Source organism: Nothoprocta perdicaria, unplaced genomic scaffold (assembly GCF_003342845.1).
Source record: "Nothoprocta perdicaria isolate Ctin4 unplaced genomic scaffold, notPer1 scaffold_97, whole genome shotgun sequence".
In the NCBI taxonomy this organism is placed as follows: Eukaryota; Metazoa; Chordata; class Aves; order Tinamiformes; family Tinamidae; genus Nothoprocta; species Nothoprocta perdicaria.
Window position 1 is genome coordinate 1,349,771 of NW_020456276.1, and position 17,087 is coordinate 1,366,857.

Sequence of the window (17,087 nt, forward strand, 5' to 3'; positions counted from 1 at the left end):
GCTGATGGATGGGCTGTGGTAAGTTCACTTGTTGGCTGCATGCTGATCCCTGGGAGGTTTTGTATACAAAAAGAAGGGTTTTTAAGAGATGCAGCATTTATAAATTCATTATATATTTCGGTAAGTTTTTCTAGATTTCAATCTCTTCCTTCTGGTTATAGCTATATGTAAATACGGAGGAATAAATGAGAGAATAAATGCCACCCCAAACATGGAGCATATGAAATCTGTTCCTTTCCAAAACCAGTGGGAAGAAGCCTTTGAGGCCGGTGCAGCTCCATCCTGAATGGCATTTTTTCACGCTTGATATCTGAAGAACAAGCTTGGATTCCAGCTGACATTTCAGTAGATATAACCAGATCAAAGCAAGGCTTTATCTCGTAGATGAAGGCTTACATGTGCTATCTGTGGGCTTTGCTTGTTTTTTTGGTCTTTCATAAGCTGCTGGCCAGACTGGACCCCCTAGTCATTTGATGTGGCCGCTCCGCTGTAGTTAGTCTTGAAAGGCTCCTTTAAGAAGCACTTAGTCCTGCTTTAAGAAGTGATGTCTTTCTTAATCTTTTCCTGTGATTTCTGGCCATGTTAAGAGGACCTTATATGTGAATTCAGTAATGAGGTGTCCTGGGCTCTATGGGATCCTTGGGCTCTGCCTTGGGAGCAGAGCTGCTGTTTCCCTTGGGTTGGGTGCACGGAGGAGTTTCCCTCCTATGAGGCTTCCTTAGGATGGAAGGAATCATCTAATGAAAAAAGATTCCTCAAGCACTGCTAGTCCCACACTTCCAGTCTGAAATCTGAAAAGCCGAGTATTAAAAATTTAAACCTGGAAGAGGCTGTTGGCTACGTAGACACAACCAGCTCCAAGTGGTGCTGCTCCTAGTTTGAATAAATGTAATTCAAACAGAGGACTGGGAAGCCGCTGAAATGAGATTTAGACTAACTGTTGTGCTGTCTTTAATCTGGCTAGTCGTGCTGGGGAAATATCTTGCTGTATTCTAGTGCCTTGTTTTCTTGAAGCTCGAGATGCAGAAATAATTTTGGATGCCAAAGTGCATGACTCATTAGGAGAATTTTAATAACTCGTGTGAGACAGGACCTTCTTCTACAGAATCCCTGCTGCTTCTTTGCTACTCTATTGTAGTCGAGCCTATTCTTTACGCTGGCATTCTCGTCACTCGGCCCACTGTAATAACAACCATACTGGGTTATGGCTTTCAATTTGGGCAGTTCTTTTTAGGACTGGTGTCTTCATCTGTCACTTCCCTCCTTGGGTGCCATCTGCCTTCAGATCTGGAAAAAATGGGCTGGATTTTTGGCCGTGGGAGAACACTGGCTGTTTTGTACCCGCTGGAGTTGTGCTGAAGTGAAGCAGATGGGGAATTTGTTTGTACCCAATTTTTCTCCCTTTGTGCTGCCAGAATTATTCTGTTGCTATGCGTAAGGTAACTCAAAGCTCCTTAGACCTCAGCTTAGATGGCTGAACGTGCAAGAAGCTGTATTTAGTACTGGTGAAGAATTCGGAAGCTAAACTCGGTGCTGAAACTGTTTTCTCTGGCATTAATGCAATAAAGCAAATGCCAGGAGTTCCAGCATAATAGACCAAGAGCTCAAAGGGGCTGCTTAGTGGGATGCTGTAATTGATGCTTCAAGGGGAAGCTGGGTGATTACAGGCATTTCTGGCTGCTGTGTAGAAGACATGGGTGCTCTCTGGTGTCTTTTAGCAGTTCAAATATTACTTAAATAGTAAGAATATTTGGTAAACTGCTGATTTCACCATGTTGATTACTCCTTTCAGGGTGGAAAGGCTTCTACTTGTACTGTCAAAAGGCTGAAGTTCCATGTTTCATTCCAGACTCACTGGGTTCCTGTTGGTGTCTGTGACCTTCTGGGTGCAGCTCGTTGGAGCCGAGCGCCGTCGTGCCCGGCCAGCCCCTTCCAACACGGTCTGTTCTCAATTCTAGGGCAGAACTTCATTTCCTTCCCTCGCCACGAAGAAGAGCATCTGCAGCAGACCGTGAGCTGGCACCCGTGCCTCCTGCTTCTGGGCCAGAACTGCAATGCCAAGTGCCAGCTCCTCAACATGCTCCTGGGCGAGAAGCTGCTCCCTACCACCAAGATCAGCAGCGAGGAGAACTGCAGGAGGCGGCGGATCCGTTTCACCCACGGGTTGCAAACGCGGGTTAGTCTAGCGCTGCCAGAGCAGTATGAACTGGTCCATATGATGGCAGCCCATCGAGGGCAGTGGGACACGATCCCGGAGGAGGACTTGGAAGTCCGTGGGGACAGTGAGGATCCTGCTCACCGCATCGCCGAGCTGGAGGTCATGCTGCCGTACTCGCTTCTAAAGGTAACTTGGTGTTCACGTGCCTTAGCACAGCGACCCTATAAGAGGTAAAATTTACAGTCTCTAATAAAAATGCGGCTATAAACTCACAAGCATACAAGTGTTTCTTTTATTAGCTAGAAGCTGGAAGTTTTGGGGATGACTTTAATTGGACACAACTGTCTAAAACTGCGCACATCCTTCCGCTGAAGGCTCCAATTGCCTCCAAATGCATCCTAAAATTTGACTCCAGTTTCAAGGTCATCTTGGTTAGCCTGACTGTCCAGTAGCAGGTAGAAGCTGTCATGAAAATGTGTGCAACCATATGCACACACATGCATGTTTGTGTGTATAGTTGTTTAATCTCTATCCTAAAGAGCTTATTGTCAAAAGGGAGCAGCCTTTTGCTTTTTGTGAGGTCGACGTTGGAGGGGTTGGGAATTCAAGTCACTTTAATTCTCAGTGCCCTTTCCAGCTTTGCTAGCACTTTACTTTGCAGCCTGCCTCTCACTCACCTGGCAAATGAGGTGTTCCTACCTGTGACTGCAGCAATTTGATATCTAACAGATACTTTGAAAGGCAGAAATTGAATGTCATAGCTTTTTATAGCTTATGTGAGCTCTCATTGTGTTTTAGATTGACTATTTATTCTGAAGTATATATTGTTTAAGTGTAAAGACTGATTTCTTCTCACAGGATTAAGAATATATGAATTTATGTTTAAGCAATAAAGTGTCAAGGTAACTCTCTCTGGAAGCCTGAATCTAGACAGGGCTGGAAATAGGCTGATAATGGGGACTCCATTTATCTCCATGCGTTTGAAATACATTTCACAAAGCTGGTATACAGCAGAAATTCACCCTACCCTAAGCAGACCAGGCAAGTGAAGGCAGCCTCGTGGTGCACGTGGCTTCTGCTCCCCGCTGAAAAAGAGCAGAAGTGACGTGTCCGTATAAACTATGGATGAGACATCCCCCTTTTTCCTCAAAAGCACCAAATCAGCTGCTGGTGCTGCAAAATAAATGTCCCTTCTGCGTGATGTGTGTGTCAACTCTTGCCTCGCTGTGTGTGTGAGTGTGTTTAGCTTTGCGCTTGGTTTACTTGGTTACGTTTGCAGATGGGTTGGTTTATAGCTACGCTGCAGTTTCTAACCCTCTTTTAGATTCCTCACCCGAACAACAAAGATCCTTCTGTCTGGCTTGGGTTATATTTAGGACACTTAGATGAAAAAAGCTACTCAGATTAATTGGAAAAGGGCTAGTGAAATAAAAAGCCCTTCCAATGGAAGGAGCGGAAGGCTGAATCACAGCCTCGCACTGAGTCAAAGGATTCCTCACATGAATTTCGGGCGAAAAGGAAGAATCAAATGGATAGGCCGATAGGATTGATATATTTTAGGAGATAATTGGGGTAGCAATAAAGTGTTGAAGTCTGGACTCCTGTTGAGGGATTTGAGAGTCTTATTCCTCTGGCTAATGTGTGTTTTCCAGCTCTGTTTAGCAGACACCAGGACAACAATGTTAAAAATACCTGTTGCTTGGGGACACTGCTGTTGGAAGCAGCACAATGTGCCTTTGGAGCAGTAACAGATGAATTTTTTTTCTGGAGTTAAACCAGAGCTACAAGCCTGCAGAGCCTATGAGAACTTCCCTTTTTAACCTTGGGAAACAGAGCTCCCAGCCCAGTGACAGTTCTGTGCTGGATGGGGACGTGTTTTCGGGTACCAGAAGTTGGTTTGTGTGCTGCAGCATCCCATATGAACGTGTGGACTCCTTCTTCCCATGTAATGGATGGATACAGGGATGAGCAGGATAACATCAAAGCAACATCCTATCTTTTAATATTGAAGCACAAGTGGAACGCTCTGAGTTTATACGTGCTGCTCTGCTAAATTATTGATGGCCAGGTTGGGACCACGCTTTTCTGTGTGGCTTAAGGATGTCTGAAGCAAAACTTACCTCACAGAAAAGCGGGTGAGCAGGAGGGAGCCAAGAATTTCATTTGCAGGGGTTGGCTGCTGTGAGAACACAACCTTGTGCCCGTGAACATGTGAACTTAGATTTATTTTTATTTTCTTAATTGATATAAATGGCCAGGGAAGAACAACTCCTTGCAAAGCTGCTCTGTTCCGTGGGGATCACCGTGCAGGAATGCATCTAGGTCATGGAATAATCCATCCAGCTAGACAGATTATTAGATTTACAGTGGAAGTAAACAGTTGGCTCCTTCCCTAAATCTTATCAGTTGTGCCTAGAAGCCCAAACAGATTCTCAGGGGTATTGGTTTTCCTTTGCACAGCAGAACTCAGTGAGAGGAGGCTTGAAGAGCTTTCTTTTACATGGGGCTTCATTTATTTTGCTTTCTGCTGTGTTCTAGTTTGCCTCCCATACTGGAAAGTCTCACTCGGGGCTTGTAGGGGAAGAAAAATCTTTTCAGCTCCTCTGGCAAAGCTAGAAAAGGATAATAATGAAAAACAAAGTGGTTATATTGGCTAGAAAGAGGAATACACTTGTTAGGGTTTATTGTTGCGGTCTTGAAAATGTCCTGAATCAGGGATTGAGGTTGTGTGAGTAGCAAAGTGTGTTGATGTATCAATGGGATTGTAATGTTAAACCTCTGAAGATGTCCTGGTCTCTCTTCCTGGGAGCCTTTTGAACACGTTTGGTTGTGCCATTAATGCCTAAATCCACATGGCTTTGGTGGTGGCTGGAAGAAATAACTGTATGTGCCAGAGACTGGAGACCTGCTTTGATTTCTTCACCTGGGATTTTTTGCCACAGTCATCTTGGAAGCAGGGAATAAAGTTACGGGACCTCACAAAAAGTGAGGAGAGGGAAGGAAAGTTCTAAGCAGAACCCAGGAACTTGCAAATATCTCAGATTAGTGAGGAGGCTGTGGAATTTACCTGCCAAATAGTAAAAAATATCCCATATATTAAAAAAATGCAGTCACTGTCTGATATCAGGGATTTACTGACTCTTCCTGGAAGTCAGAGTAGTCGGATCGGCTTGGAGTGAGACTGAGCTGGGCCTTCAATTATAATCTGCTTGACAGGAGTTTGGGCAAAAATCTGGCTGAACTGGGTTAGCTTTTTAGCTCCTCAGTTACCTAAACGAGCAATAATTACCATGCCCTGAGCCCAGCAGTGTGGGGTGAGGTGCTCTGGGGAGGTGGCAAAGAAACGCCTTCTAACTGGGCTGGAGATGAGAAACGATCTCTTGATTTCAGCTTAGTAAAACACACTGAGGCTCTGACTTGTCTTGTAGGCCAAGACCTACTTGACGCTTGATTTTTAAGCTTTGTTCTGGATGTGGGATGTGTAGATCTCCATACTTGATGTTCGCATTGCTGAGTGAGGAGCTTGGACCCCTTAGTTGGAGGAAACACAAATGCAGTTACGTGATAGCAGCTTCAAGCTTAGATGCTGGAGTGTTTGTAGTGCTGTGACCTTGTGAGAAGCAGCGTAAGAATTTTAGGAATCCCGTGTGAATTATAGGCATTCCTCCCATAGGAAGCCTAGATCCCACATCCTATGGAGCTCTATAGGCAGCGTTTAAACTTCGGTGGGGCGTTTAAAAAACGAGAAGTCTTGCTCTAGGTTCCCGAAAGCCTCCTGGGCCTCTACGGAAACGGCAGGACCAGAGGCTCGTGCTGCTTTCTGTTCTGTGCCTTGGTTTTCTGCCTGTCTCCAGGAGACGGCCCCGGCTTCCTCCTTTGTTTCCAGGCAGGGGCTGAGTCATCCACCCTGGTGCCTATTCTGGAATGCCGCTTCCCAGCCCATCCTGGGCATCAAACAGGTCGCAGCTCTGTTCCCGGGGCATTAATGACCTCCTGTTATCGCTGCGAGTACTCGGGAGACCTGGTCAAGTCTTATTTTTTGAGCAGCTCTGGGAGAAAAATGATTTGAAGTATTGATTGTCCCTCCCCTGTTATGAGCAGGGAAGATGATGCTTAAATTCTGCTTTGGACCCCGAGCCTCTCACTGCTCCTGTGTGACCCAAGCAGTGCAACTGCATAGCAAGAAAATGAGTTGTTAAAATACATATTTGCTAGTTTTTAGCTGCATTTGAAGAGTATCACAACTGAACTTACTGTCACAGCCATCTGTTCCTCCTTGCCTGTCCTTTGGCTGTGAGCTCCTTGGAATATGTTGCTGTGCTGTCTTTATCTTGGCAGTTGTGATTAGTGTAGTACTCTTTGGTGTTGGAAACTGTCAGCAGGAAGATCTTCTCGAAGAGCTGATTATCGGGTAAACAGATATAGAGGCTGAGAGCGTATTTACTAGAAAAGGCTGTTGCAAAAGAAGGGTGGGCATAAATTAAAGAATAACAGCTATTTTTTGGCAGCTCTTACCTGGGAAACTTGTTCTAAAGTAGGTGATGATGCCCAATAACAGCTCTGGCAATTTTGGTTTCCTCAGTTTGCCTTCCTGCTGGTGGGTCTGCATTAGCCTTGCAGGTTGGCTGGGTACCACAGGTGATGCCATGTGGGATTCCATGATTGTTTTGTAGGGTCTAGATGTGTTTTTTCTCATTTTTTGGATGAATAACACAAAACTTTTGCATGTACCTGTGTTAAAAAGGACCTGGGCGAGACTCTCTTTTACCTCCTTGCTTGCTAGGAAGTGGATGTGGTGGTGGCACCGTGTCGTGGGTTCCAGTCAGCTGAAGCCACCTTGGGAGAATATGTGAACCACGTCCTGCCCGTGGTCGTCTTTGCCATCAGCGAGGCCGAACTTTCCCCGTCGGATGAGAACGAACTGCGCGAAATCAGAGAGAAGTTTTCCTTGCCCATTTTCTTCTTCAAAGTGCCAGAGTCGGGGGCTGAGCTGATCTCTCCCAAAAAAACTGATCACGAAAAGTCCTCCCTTTACTGCCAGCTGATGGACTTGGAGTACCTGAGCAGCCACCACTGCAGCTGCGGGGCTCCCGGTGCGGATGCCGGTGCCCAGAGCATGTTGGTGGAGCAGTCCGAGAAGCTCCGTCTCCTAAGCACCTTCTCCAGGCAGGTCCTTCAGAAGCACCTGGTGGAAGCAGCCACCAGCTTGAACGAGGTGCACTGCCGTTGCCTGAACATCTTCATCAACCAGGCTTTTGACATGCAGCGGGACCTGCAGATCACCCCCAAGAGGCTGGAGTACACCCGCAAGAAGGAGAACGAGCTCTACGAGTCTCTGATGAACATTGCCAACCGTAAGCAGGAGGAGATGAAGGACATGATCGTAGAGACTCTTAATAACATGAAAGAGGAGCTCTTGGAAGATGCTGCTGCTATGGAGTTCAAAGGTAATTACTGCAAGGAGGGAAATGAGGAGAAAGAGGTTGGGGCTTTTAAGGAATGGGTCATATTTGCCCCCTGCTAAAGAATAGTTGAATGCCAGCCTAGATGGGTGACACTGGGAGCAAATTCAGAATTACTACAAATGCTTTGTGTGTTATCTCCTTGAATTAGAGGCCTACATACGGTTCCTTATAGGCAGACATCCTCCACACCCAGCTTCTATCGCAGCTTTCTGCATGGTCCCAGAGAGAACAGCACATGCATGAAACGGCAACAAATATCACAAAAGGTCTTATCCTTGGGGATGGAAGTTGTCCTCACTGAGGCTGTGCTGTCCCTGCCCTGCAAACGATTTAAAGCGACTCTCAGTAGCTGATGATGCAACTCTGCTATGCTTATAAAGTACAAAAAAATGCTTCTTTCTTTTCTTCTGTGCAGACATCATAATTCCTGAGAATGGGGAACCTGTTAGCTCCAAGGACATCAAGTGCTGTATTAAGCAAATCCAGGAACTGATTATTTCTCGGTTAAATCAAGCAGTTGCCAACAAGTTAATTAGCTCGGTGGACTATCTGCGAGAGAGCTTTGTAGGGACACTGGAGAGGTGTCTGAAGAGCCTGGAGGAGTCTTGGGACGTTGCAGCACACACGGCAAGGAGCTTGGAGAAGTCCAAGGATGCCTCTGTGCACATCACAAGCAATTATCTCAAACAGGTAGGGTGGCTCCAATGGGCTAATTCTTAATTGTCGCCCTCCTGATGCAACGAGGGTGGGAGGAACCTGAGATGCCCGGTGAAACCAGAGGAATGTGACATCTCTGGAGCGCTTCTGTATCTGATTCCACTAAGGGACATGCTAATATTTGGAGGTATTAGTCTTGTTCCTGGCTTGTCATTGCTGCTTGTCCTTCCTCAATTTCTGTAATCAAATTGCAGCCTGGGAATACCTGTGAGTGTGATAAAATAAACTGAATTGGGTGAATAAGCATTTTTAATGGTGTCCTCTGCTCATTAGCAGGGACAAGATGTGTCTAGCAATTCTTAGAGTAACTGGTTTGCAGAGTTTCCACACTCATCTTCCCCCTGCTTTCCAGATATTAAATGCAGCCTATCACGTTGAAGTCACGTTTCACTCCGGCTCGACAGTGACCAGGATGCTGTGGGAACAGATCAAACAGGTCTGGGCATCTTTATGACTTATTTTTAGCAGGGGTCATTGTACAGGGTGATATTTTTGGAGGAGGGGCTGTAGTGAATATTCGCTGCTGCTCTGGACTTGTGGAGGTCTCTGCTGTTAAGAGGGTTGATGACCTTTGCAGCCATCAGCCTCTTGCTGTTCCTTCCAGATTGCATCAAGGATTTTGTATGGGAAATTCACAGGAATATGGGAATTTTTTTCCCAAGTAGATGCACCTTGGACTGAATGGCATCAAACCATCAGATCCTTCCTGCAGCCTGGGGAGAGGATTCCAACTGGGCTTTTGAGCCCTCTAGGAAAGGCCTCAGAAAAACATCTTGGAAGCAATTTGAGGGAAGTGGTGCACACTGTGACTCCTAGATGCAGGATCTCTGCACCTGAAAGCATGTCTGTCTAGAAAGGTGCTTCACTAGAGCTCTCAACTTGGGATTTTTTTTTCCTGAGTCTCTAGTTTACTGTTCATGCTCTCTATTTTTCACCCTAAGAGCTGGCTCTTGCAGCTCTAGTGTTCCTTAAGATGAATTTATGCAGGTGATGTTTATTCCTTTAGAGCCAAATGCACCTGCGGCATCGCTGGGTGACAGCCCCTCACTGGGGACAGATCCAGCCCTCGCTCCTCACTGCCGTAGTGAGCTTTTCCAGGCAGTGGCTCTGTGATTTACAGTCTTGGTCATGAGTATGAAAAGATGTTTGGTTTGTAGGAATGAACTGCGTGGATATTCGGAAGAATTGAGTCTCTAAATACTTTGTGTGTGTGTGTGTATGTACAACTCTAAAAATCATTTAACCCAGTTCTGCAAGAAGATAAATGTATGTATTATTACAGCAAAGTATCTAAAGAGTCTATACTGTAATAATACAAGTATCTAATGGTCTTTGAGAAGTGATTGACCTTTTTTTGTGCTAGTGTCCTGATGCTCTTCCCTGTGTTGCTAGATAATCCAGCGGATCACATGGGTCAGCCCACCTGCCATCACCAGTGACTGGAAGAGGAAAGTTGCTCAGGATGCTATTGAGAGCCTCAGTGCATCCAAGTTAGCCAAGAGCATTTGCAGCCAGTTCCGGACCAGGCTAAACAGTTCCCATGAGGCTTTTGCTGCTTCTCTAAGACAGGCAAGTGCTATAAATAAAGAGATTGTATTTTGTATAGCATCACTATTGGAAAGTGTTGGGTTTTTTAAGTAGCAGGAATAGGTAACAGAGCAGTCCATGCAGTTAGTGCTGCTCACTGCAGGTAGAGATGGAGGAGCTGATGTGAGGAACCTAAAACAAAATTTGAAATACAGCTTTTTAAACTAGGGATGATTAGGCAGGATCTCAGTTGTGCAGTGACCCTGAACTCCCTAGCACCGTGGTTTTAAACCGGGGAGGATGAGCATGTGTATCTGATATTTTGGCAGTTAGAAGATGGCCACTCTGGCAGGCTGGAGAAGACAGAAGACCTGTGGCTGAAGGTGCGGAAGGATCACGCGCCTCGGCTGGCGCGTCTCTCGCTGGAGAGCAGGTCCCTCCAAGATGTGCTCCTATACGGTGAGTGTTGTGCTTGATGTGCTCTGGGGTATCTTCTCCCTGCTCCTTTGGGAGCAGTCTGCGTGAAGGGGGAAGAAGAGGCTTGCTTTGCAGGAAGCTATTTCAGTGGGTCTCTGTTGGAAATGTAGTGAATATTGTGGCTTGTGCAGCTGCTGGCCCAGGAATGGGGGCAGGCTGCCAGCTCGGTGCACTAGGATGTTTTGATTTCTGACTAAATGGATGTTGTGCCTTACAGGCAAGCCCAAGCTGGGCCGTGAGCTGGGCCGAGGACAGTATGGCGTGGTGTATCTGTGTGACAGCTGGGGAGGGCATTTCCCATGTGCACTGAAATCTGTTGTTCCTCCAGATGAGAAGCACTGGAACGACCTTGCACTTGAGTTTCACTATATGAGGTAGGTATTGAAAGCGCTTTTCTCACTCCACGTGCATTTGCTCAATGTCACTGCTGCGAGCAAAACACTATCAGTTTGTAGGACTGGTGTGCCTTGCTGTTGTTGTTTTAATGTGGCAGTTATTGGGCAGTCTTTTTCCTTTAGGAGATTAGGCATGTCCAGGAGGGGCGGAAAGGATATAAAAAAAAGACTGATTTTCCTGCTGAACTTCCTCTAGGTCTCTACAGACGCACGAGCGGTTGGTACATCTCCATGGTTCTGTAATAGATTATGGCTATGGAGGAGGTTCCAGCATTGCTGTCCTGTTGATAATGGAACGGCTGCACAGAGACCTCTATACAGGACTAAAGGTACCAAGAATCTAACTATCAAGAAAAGCCTGTATATCTACGTCCAGGTGTAAAATGAAGCCTTCCACTTCTTGATCTAGTAAAACTACTTCATTAAAGTGACAAGAGCAGCTCCTGTCCTGTCTCCTGTTGTCTAGTAACTTTATGGAAGGGTGGCTTTGCAGGAGTTATTGATTCTTTTTCAGTATGGTTTGGCAAAGCAGGGTAAGGAAATCCCATAGATAAAAGGAACTTCCACTTTCAGGATTAAATCTGTTTGTTTATTCTTCAGGCTGGGCTAGAATTAGAAACACGATTACAGATCGCCTTGGATGTGGTTGAAGGAATCCGTTATCTTCACAGTCAGGGACTCGTGCACCGGGATATCAAACTCAAAAATGTCTTGGTAAGGAAAACTTTTCTATCTGGCTAATTCTGAAGACTAATCAGACATTTTTAATGAGAAGAAACATTATTTTAAGTGAAGTAGGAGCCCTGCTCATATAGAATCTTTCTCTTGTAATAGGTTAGTGGTAGCTCTTAGTATTTAGTAGTATTCACCAAAAAAATAAAAGCTTTGCAGTGAGGCTTTGCTAGCTTAAATTCAGCTAGAAAGCCTAGGGGGAAGGGAGCAGTCGAGTGACTTCTTGAAGGCAGCTGGGGCTAGAAGTGGGATTTCCAGTTCCTAGTGCTAGTAAACTAAACCCCTCCCTCTATGGAGAAGACAAGTGAAGACCTGTCTAGTTACTGAGCCTGACTGGTGAAGTGTCCCATTAGCAGCCAAGTCACCAGAGAGGGTTCTTTTCTAAAGAACAAGCGTTGAACCCTTCAAACAGTGTTTTAAACCTTAATATTAAAAGCAGTATTGAAACTGAAAGGTTTTTATCAGCTGTTTGTATGTGACTGATTCTGCAGCTCGACAAAAAGAATCGAGGCAAAATCACTGACCTGGGGTTCTGTAAACCAGAGGCAATGATGTCTGGCAGCATTGTGGGCACCCCCATTCACATGGCTCCCGAGCTCTTTACAGGTAGGCTTCTAATAAACCAGTAACTGTTGAACTTTCTTTGAAACTTACCTAGCCCCTTGACCAGCACTGGTCCATAAATCTCAATTTGGGAACCACTGATGCCACATTAAGAGGGTTTAGTCTGAGCATTGTGCGTGCTGATGTTAGTTTTCAAAGTGCTCATCTTCTGGTGGTGTGGAGAGCATTTGTCATCTAATGAAATCTTTATTTTCCACAGGAAAGTACGATAACTCAGTGGATGTTTATGCGTTTGGCATTCTGTTTTGGTACATTTGTTCGGGACATGTGAAGCTACCAGAGGCGTTTGAGAGATGTGCAAGCAAAGACCACCTGTGGAACAACGTTAGAAGAGGTACAGTGAACTTCATCAGGGGACACTGTGCTTGAGTAAAACTTGAGAGCAGATAAGGAAATCTATTTTTATCCCTTTTTTTAACTGAAAGGCTAAAACATAGGGTTTTTCAACTGTCTGAAGATTAGTGTTGATCTAGTGGAACTCGGACATGCTGTGAAAACCTAACAAAAACAGAGATGAAAAATAGTTTGGAGTTAACTACCTCCTTTCTGGAGCATTGTAGGGACTGGGCTAATGCAGCACTTGAGCGTTGTATAACTTGAAATAATTATGATGTAAAACACACTGTGGAACCAGGCAGCTGTGGCATGATCCTCTAAAGAATGCGTAATCCCTTGCAATTTCTGGAGGCCATAGGGATCTTTATGTTCAAGTGCTTAATATGCAGCGTGCTGGGGAAGCTGTCATTGATGGGCTGGATTTTGAGTAGAAAAGTGGAAGTTATTTCTTATTTTTTTCTGAAAAATAAAGCTGTTTTATGCCTAAGTAGTTTTAGTGCACTTTTGTGTTTTGTGATATCTTAATCCTCCATGCTGCATCATGGCAGCAGAATGCTTTACTGCTTTGTCCCAAGTTCCTGTCCATATAATCTCTCCCCTTCTCATGTGAAAAAGATTAACCCAGATAAATGAGTCTTGTATTTGGTGAGAGGGCTACTGCTCATTGCTTGTTCTCACATTGAACTTGCTCCCAAACGTGCGCCCTCCTGATGGGAGAGGAATAGGGTTTTTGGGGTGTTTGCTTTCTAAATAAGGGAGGATATCCTTATTTTTGTCCCAAATAATTGTAAAGAGGAGGCATCAAGAGGCTAATCATTTCTGCAGCAAGGTGACAAGCCTAAGACTAAGCTTGGCCCATTTTGAGGGGTGTGTGGATGCTGACAAGGTCCCTGTCTGTTTTCCAGGAGTTCGCCCAGAGCGTCTTCCTGTGTTTGATGAGGAATGCTGGCAGCTCATGGAAGCTTGTTGGGATGGGGACTCCTCCCAGCGCCCGCTCTTGGGGATCGTTCAGCCTATGCTGCAGGGGATCATGGACAGGCTCTGCAAGGCCAGCTCTGAGCACCCAAATAAAGGCTTGGATGACTCAACTTGAAAAGGAAGCACAGAAGAAATTTTAACGGAGAGGATTCTGAACCCCTTAACTCTGCAGATGGCTTCTTCACATGTAGCTCTCGGTGGCTAACGTGACTGGGACAGGTAATAGCAGCCCAAAGATTGCTCAGAGGTGAGACCCTGGGGACGTTGCATCTTGAATTGCAGAGAGAAATCTCCCCGGAATACCCCATTGATGCTAGTTACCCTGCTGCAGCTTTGAGTAGAGGTGAGCAAATAAGATAGAAAATCATGCCCTTGGACTGAAAGGGATTTTTTTCGCCCATCCCACATAAACTCCAGTCACACAAAAGCACCTTGTGTTTCAGGTAGCATCCGAGTTGCCAGGAGTTGATCCGGACAGTGGTTGAAACAAAAGCTCCCCGTTAACTGACGGGCCTGGGTGGCCTTGGGTCTGTCCACAGCTATTCCGATCCCGTATCGATCGGCAGCAATTCCAGTGCAGTGGGAGGGGAAAGAGAAAGCAGAGGCTTCAGGCTAGAAGGGGTTAGAGGATCGGAATGTCTATTTTTATTAGCTTCTTGCTGCACTCATAATGTTTACATGCACAGGAGTAAAGCTTCCGTGTTTTACCTAAGGGGGAATTATCCACTGTTCCATTGCAGTGAAAATACCCCAAGTTATAAGCTCTTATGTACCCTTCACCTCTTACTACTTTAGGAAAAAAAAGCTCTTTTGTGGTAGTTCTGCTTCATAATGGCTACTAGAAGTCTGAACAAACCTGACCTTTACTACAGTATTTTGGGGAAAATGGTAGAATGCTCAGAGATTACATATTATAATATGGAAACATGAAGTCATTGCCACTAATGACTGTCCATGGGAGGGGGGGGGAAGCAGATTCATTTTAAACTGGGGTTCTGAATTAGCTGTAAAGGCAATGACAATTTTAAATTGTGTTAACTATTGACAAACATTTTTAAAAAAATACAGTTTCTTCAGGGTTTTTTTTAAAGTCACATGCTTGGTGAGAGCCTAATCTAGGGAAAAAACAGGTCATTCATTCATTCTTCAGTAGCTGTGTATCGTGGCTGTGTTTGCTCATCTGATTGCTTCACTTGGGGCTCTCTATTTTGGCAGCATCGGAAAGAATCAAGATGTGGGTGGGAGGGAGGCAACTCCTTCGCAAGGAAGGCTTCAGTTGGGCTGGTCCTTGTGCCCTTCAAAGGGCTTCTTCTCCAAGTACCTTGTCCTCTGTCTTTTGCATTTCTGGGGCAAGGTGGGTCTTAATATAACATACCAATGGGGTGGAGGTTGGAATAGAAAAAGACACCTTATATAATAGAGGAGGAAATCCGGAGCTGGCAGGTTCCTCCCTGGGTTTGCTGTTGCTTCCAGCTGCAAGGTGGGCAGGAAAGCTGGTGTCCTGTGTCCAGACTTGGGTCAGTGTGTGGACCTGCTGCACCTTGTTGCTGGAGTTTACTGGCTGGTACGCAGCCAAGTGACAACCCCACAGCCTGCCCGGGGAACAGCTTGAACAAAGGAAAGGGATCAATAACCCTGCAGTGTTAGCTTAGCTTAAATCTTCCTTTCTTTGTGCAATAAACTGAATTAATGCTTTTAAAAAAAAAAGAGAAAAAACAAAAAAACTTTTTTATTTACCTGCACACGTGGGCATTTTTGTGGCCTCTGATGGTGTTAACAGTATAGTCCTATCCAGATAGGAGCCTCTGCAACTAGTCCAGCTGGAAGGGCAGCAAGTGCGACCCGCGTGCACAGAGCAACTCCTTTTCCCAAACGGAATCGTTGGGCGTTTCACTGCCTTGGGGTGTATGTGCATGTCACCCATGACACTAACAGTATTAACTCTGCTTCCTCTGTGTTGTGGCTAGTAACCATATTTAAAATGGGGAGAGTCGAGGTCAGTCTCTTGCAATTTAATAGTTTGTATAAAAACTACATGTATGAATAAAACGTAAATGTCTGTATATGCAATTCCAAAAATGTCTTGTATAGCTTTTCCTGTGTAGCTATTGCCAGACACTTATCTGGTGCCTTTATAATGGTTTGTGTTGCTACCTTGATGTCTTTTTTGGTTTGTCTTTTTGCATGTGCAACATGATAGACCTCCGGGTTTTCCCCAGCTTAATACAGCTGCTTCTCTGCATTTTTTTTTCTATTTGGTTTAATGTCTTAGACTAGTTTTGAGAGATTTGGTAGACTTGTTTTGATTTCACACGCCCTGTTACCTTTATAACGAGTGGGGGTTCTTCCTCATCAGAGCAAGGAAAATCAAGTGAATAAATGATAACTGTTAAAAGATTTCACAGCTGCAATCCCAGATACTTATATGGAGTTTTATGACAAAACTGTAGAAGCAGTAACTCAGATATGTTAAGCTTGTGCAGTTGGACTGAGTAGTTGTTTGTTGAAATGAGGCTGCCTTGGTTTCTTTAATCCACTGAGGTGGTTTATTGCTGTATAGTTTTGTTTTGCTTTTTTAAAAAAAGGTACCTAGATCTTATGCATTATACAGCTTACCCTGTGTAACCAGGTCCTGGACTAGCTGTTGTGGAGGGACACGCAGCCGTGTCGCACTAATCACTTAAACAGCACGGGGTGAATCACTTACGTTGAGGCTGACTTCTGTGGACACTGACACTTAAAGCTTCTCCCTCTCCCTTCCTGTAGACCCATCTCTTGGGAAGGTTTCTGTGCAGCGTTCAGCCCTGCAATGATTTGAAAAGAAATGTTATTTACTGAGGTTACTGTAAGGTTTAGGTGCTGCTGCAGGGGCTGTAGCTGGTGCTCCGAGAGAGGTCGAATCTACAGGGGAAGCAGAAAAGGTCAAGTTAGACTTAAGTTCAGCTCCTCTGCTCCCCTTTTCCCTTGTGAACACTACGTGGAGTGGGAAGCACTGGGAGCAGATGCTCTCTAGAAGCAGTGCTGAGGTGCGGGGAGGCCAGAGTGCTCCAGCCTCTGCCCTACTTCTCTTATCCCAGCATATCCAGACCTGCAAGCCGTGCTCTAGGCGGGACCAAATCCTTTCCTTAAGCCACTGGATTCCCTTGATTACACTAAAGGGCAGCGAGGTGCTGAGGGGCTGGAGCAGGCCTGTCCCTCAGAGCCACCCTGCTCTTGGTGCAGGCTGGGGCGAGCAGCCAGTGACTTTTAGCTTAGAGGTTGCCCAGAGGCGCTTTCCCTCAGTCTTGCAGCCCTAAGCCAGCACTAAGGCCGAGCGGCCTCCAAGGCTCTTCCAGGGGGTTCCTGAGGGCTCCCGCGCTGCCTTTTGTACCGCTTCTCTGCGTGTTATTGTAAAGAGCTGATGTATTTACCATGTTATAGGAAAAAAACAATGTGTAACAAACTTACTAAGTGCATAGGAAGACGGAAAAAAAAAGAGAGAAAAAAAAAAAGTGCAATAACCAGAATGACCCAATAAACGGATTTTGTACGGCGCTCGTGTCCCGGCTGCTGACCTGCCCCGCGCATGCGCGCTCGGGCCGCGCCTTGCCGCCCGTCTCCGGGCAACGGCGCCCGCCGCGGCTTCTGCGCTTGCGGCGCGCATGCGCGGGCTGCCCGCCGTGCTGCCTGCGCCGCCCC

The 17,087-nt window shown here is 45.7% G+C and overlaps 1 protein-coding gene across 1 annotated transcript; it reads left to right on the forward strand.

Annotated features, from left to right (window-relative positions):
• The first annotated feature begins 1,430 nt into the window (after positions 1 to 1,430).
• DSTYK (dual serine/threonine and tyrosine protein kinase) lies at positions 1,431 to 16,256 on the forward strand. Its single transcript, XM_026053074.1, has 13 exons — positions 1,431 to 1,434; positions 1,959 to 2,344; positions 6,942 to 7,605; positions 8,039 to 8,313; positions 8,693 to 8,776; positions 9,733 to 9,909; positions 10,197 to 10,326; positions 10,562 to 10,718; positions 10,936 to 11,068; positions 11,340 to 11,453; positions 11,963 to 12,077; positions 12,295 to 12,429; positions 13,337 to 16,256. Exons 1-13 carry the CDS (start codon positions 1,431 to 1,433, stop codon positions 13,522 to 13,524), a joined length of 2,562 nt encoding a protein of 853 aa, XP_025908859.1. The 3' UTR covers positions 13,525 to 16,256.
• Positions 16,257 to 17,087: the final 831 nt, after the last annotated feature.

Excerpts from the sequence above, each read along its gene's own strand:
- DSTYK (XM_026053074.1), top strand. Across the intron at positions 8,314-8,692 it reads CAAGCAATTATCTCAAACAG|ATATTAAATGCAGCCTATCA; the intron begins GTAGGGTGGCTC and ends CCTGCTTTCCAG. Across the intron at positions 12,078-12,294 it reads GGCTCCCGAGCTCTTTACAG|GAAAGTACGATAACTCAGTG; the intron begins GTAGGCTTCTAA and ends TATTTTCCACAG.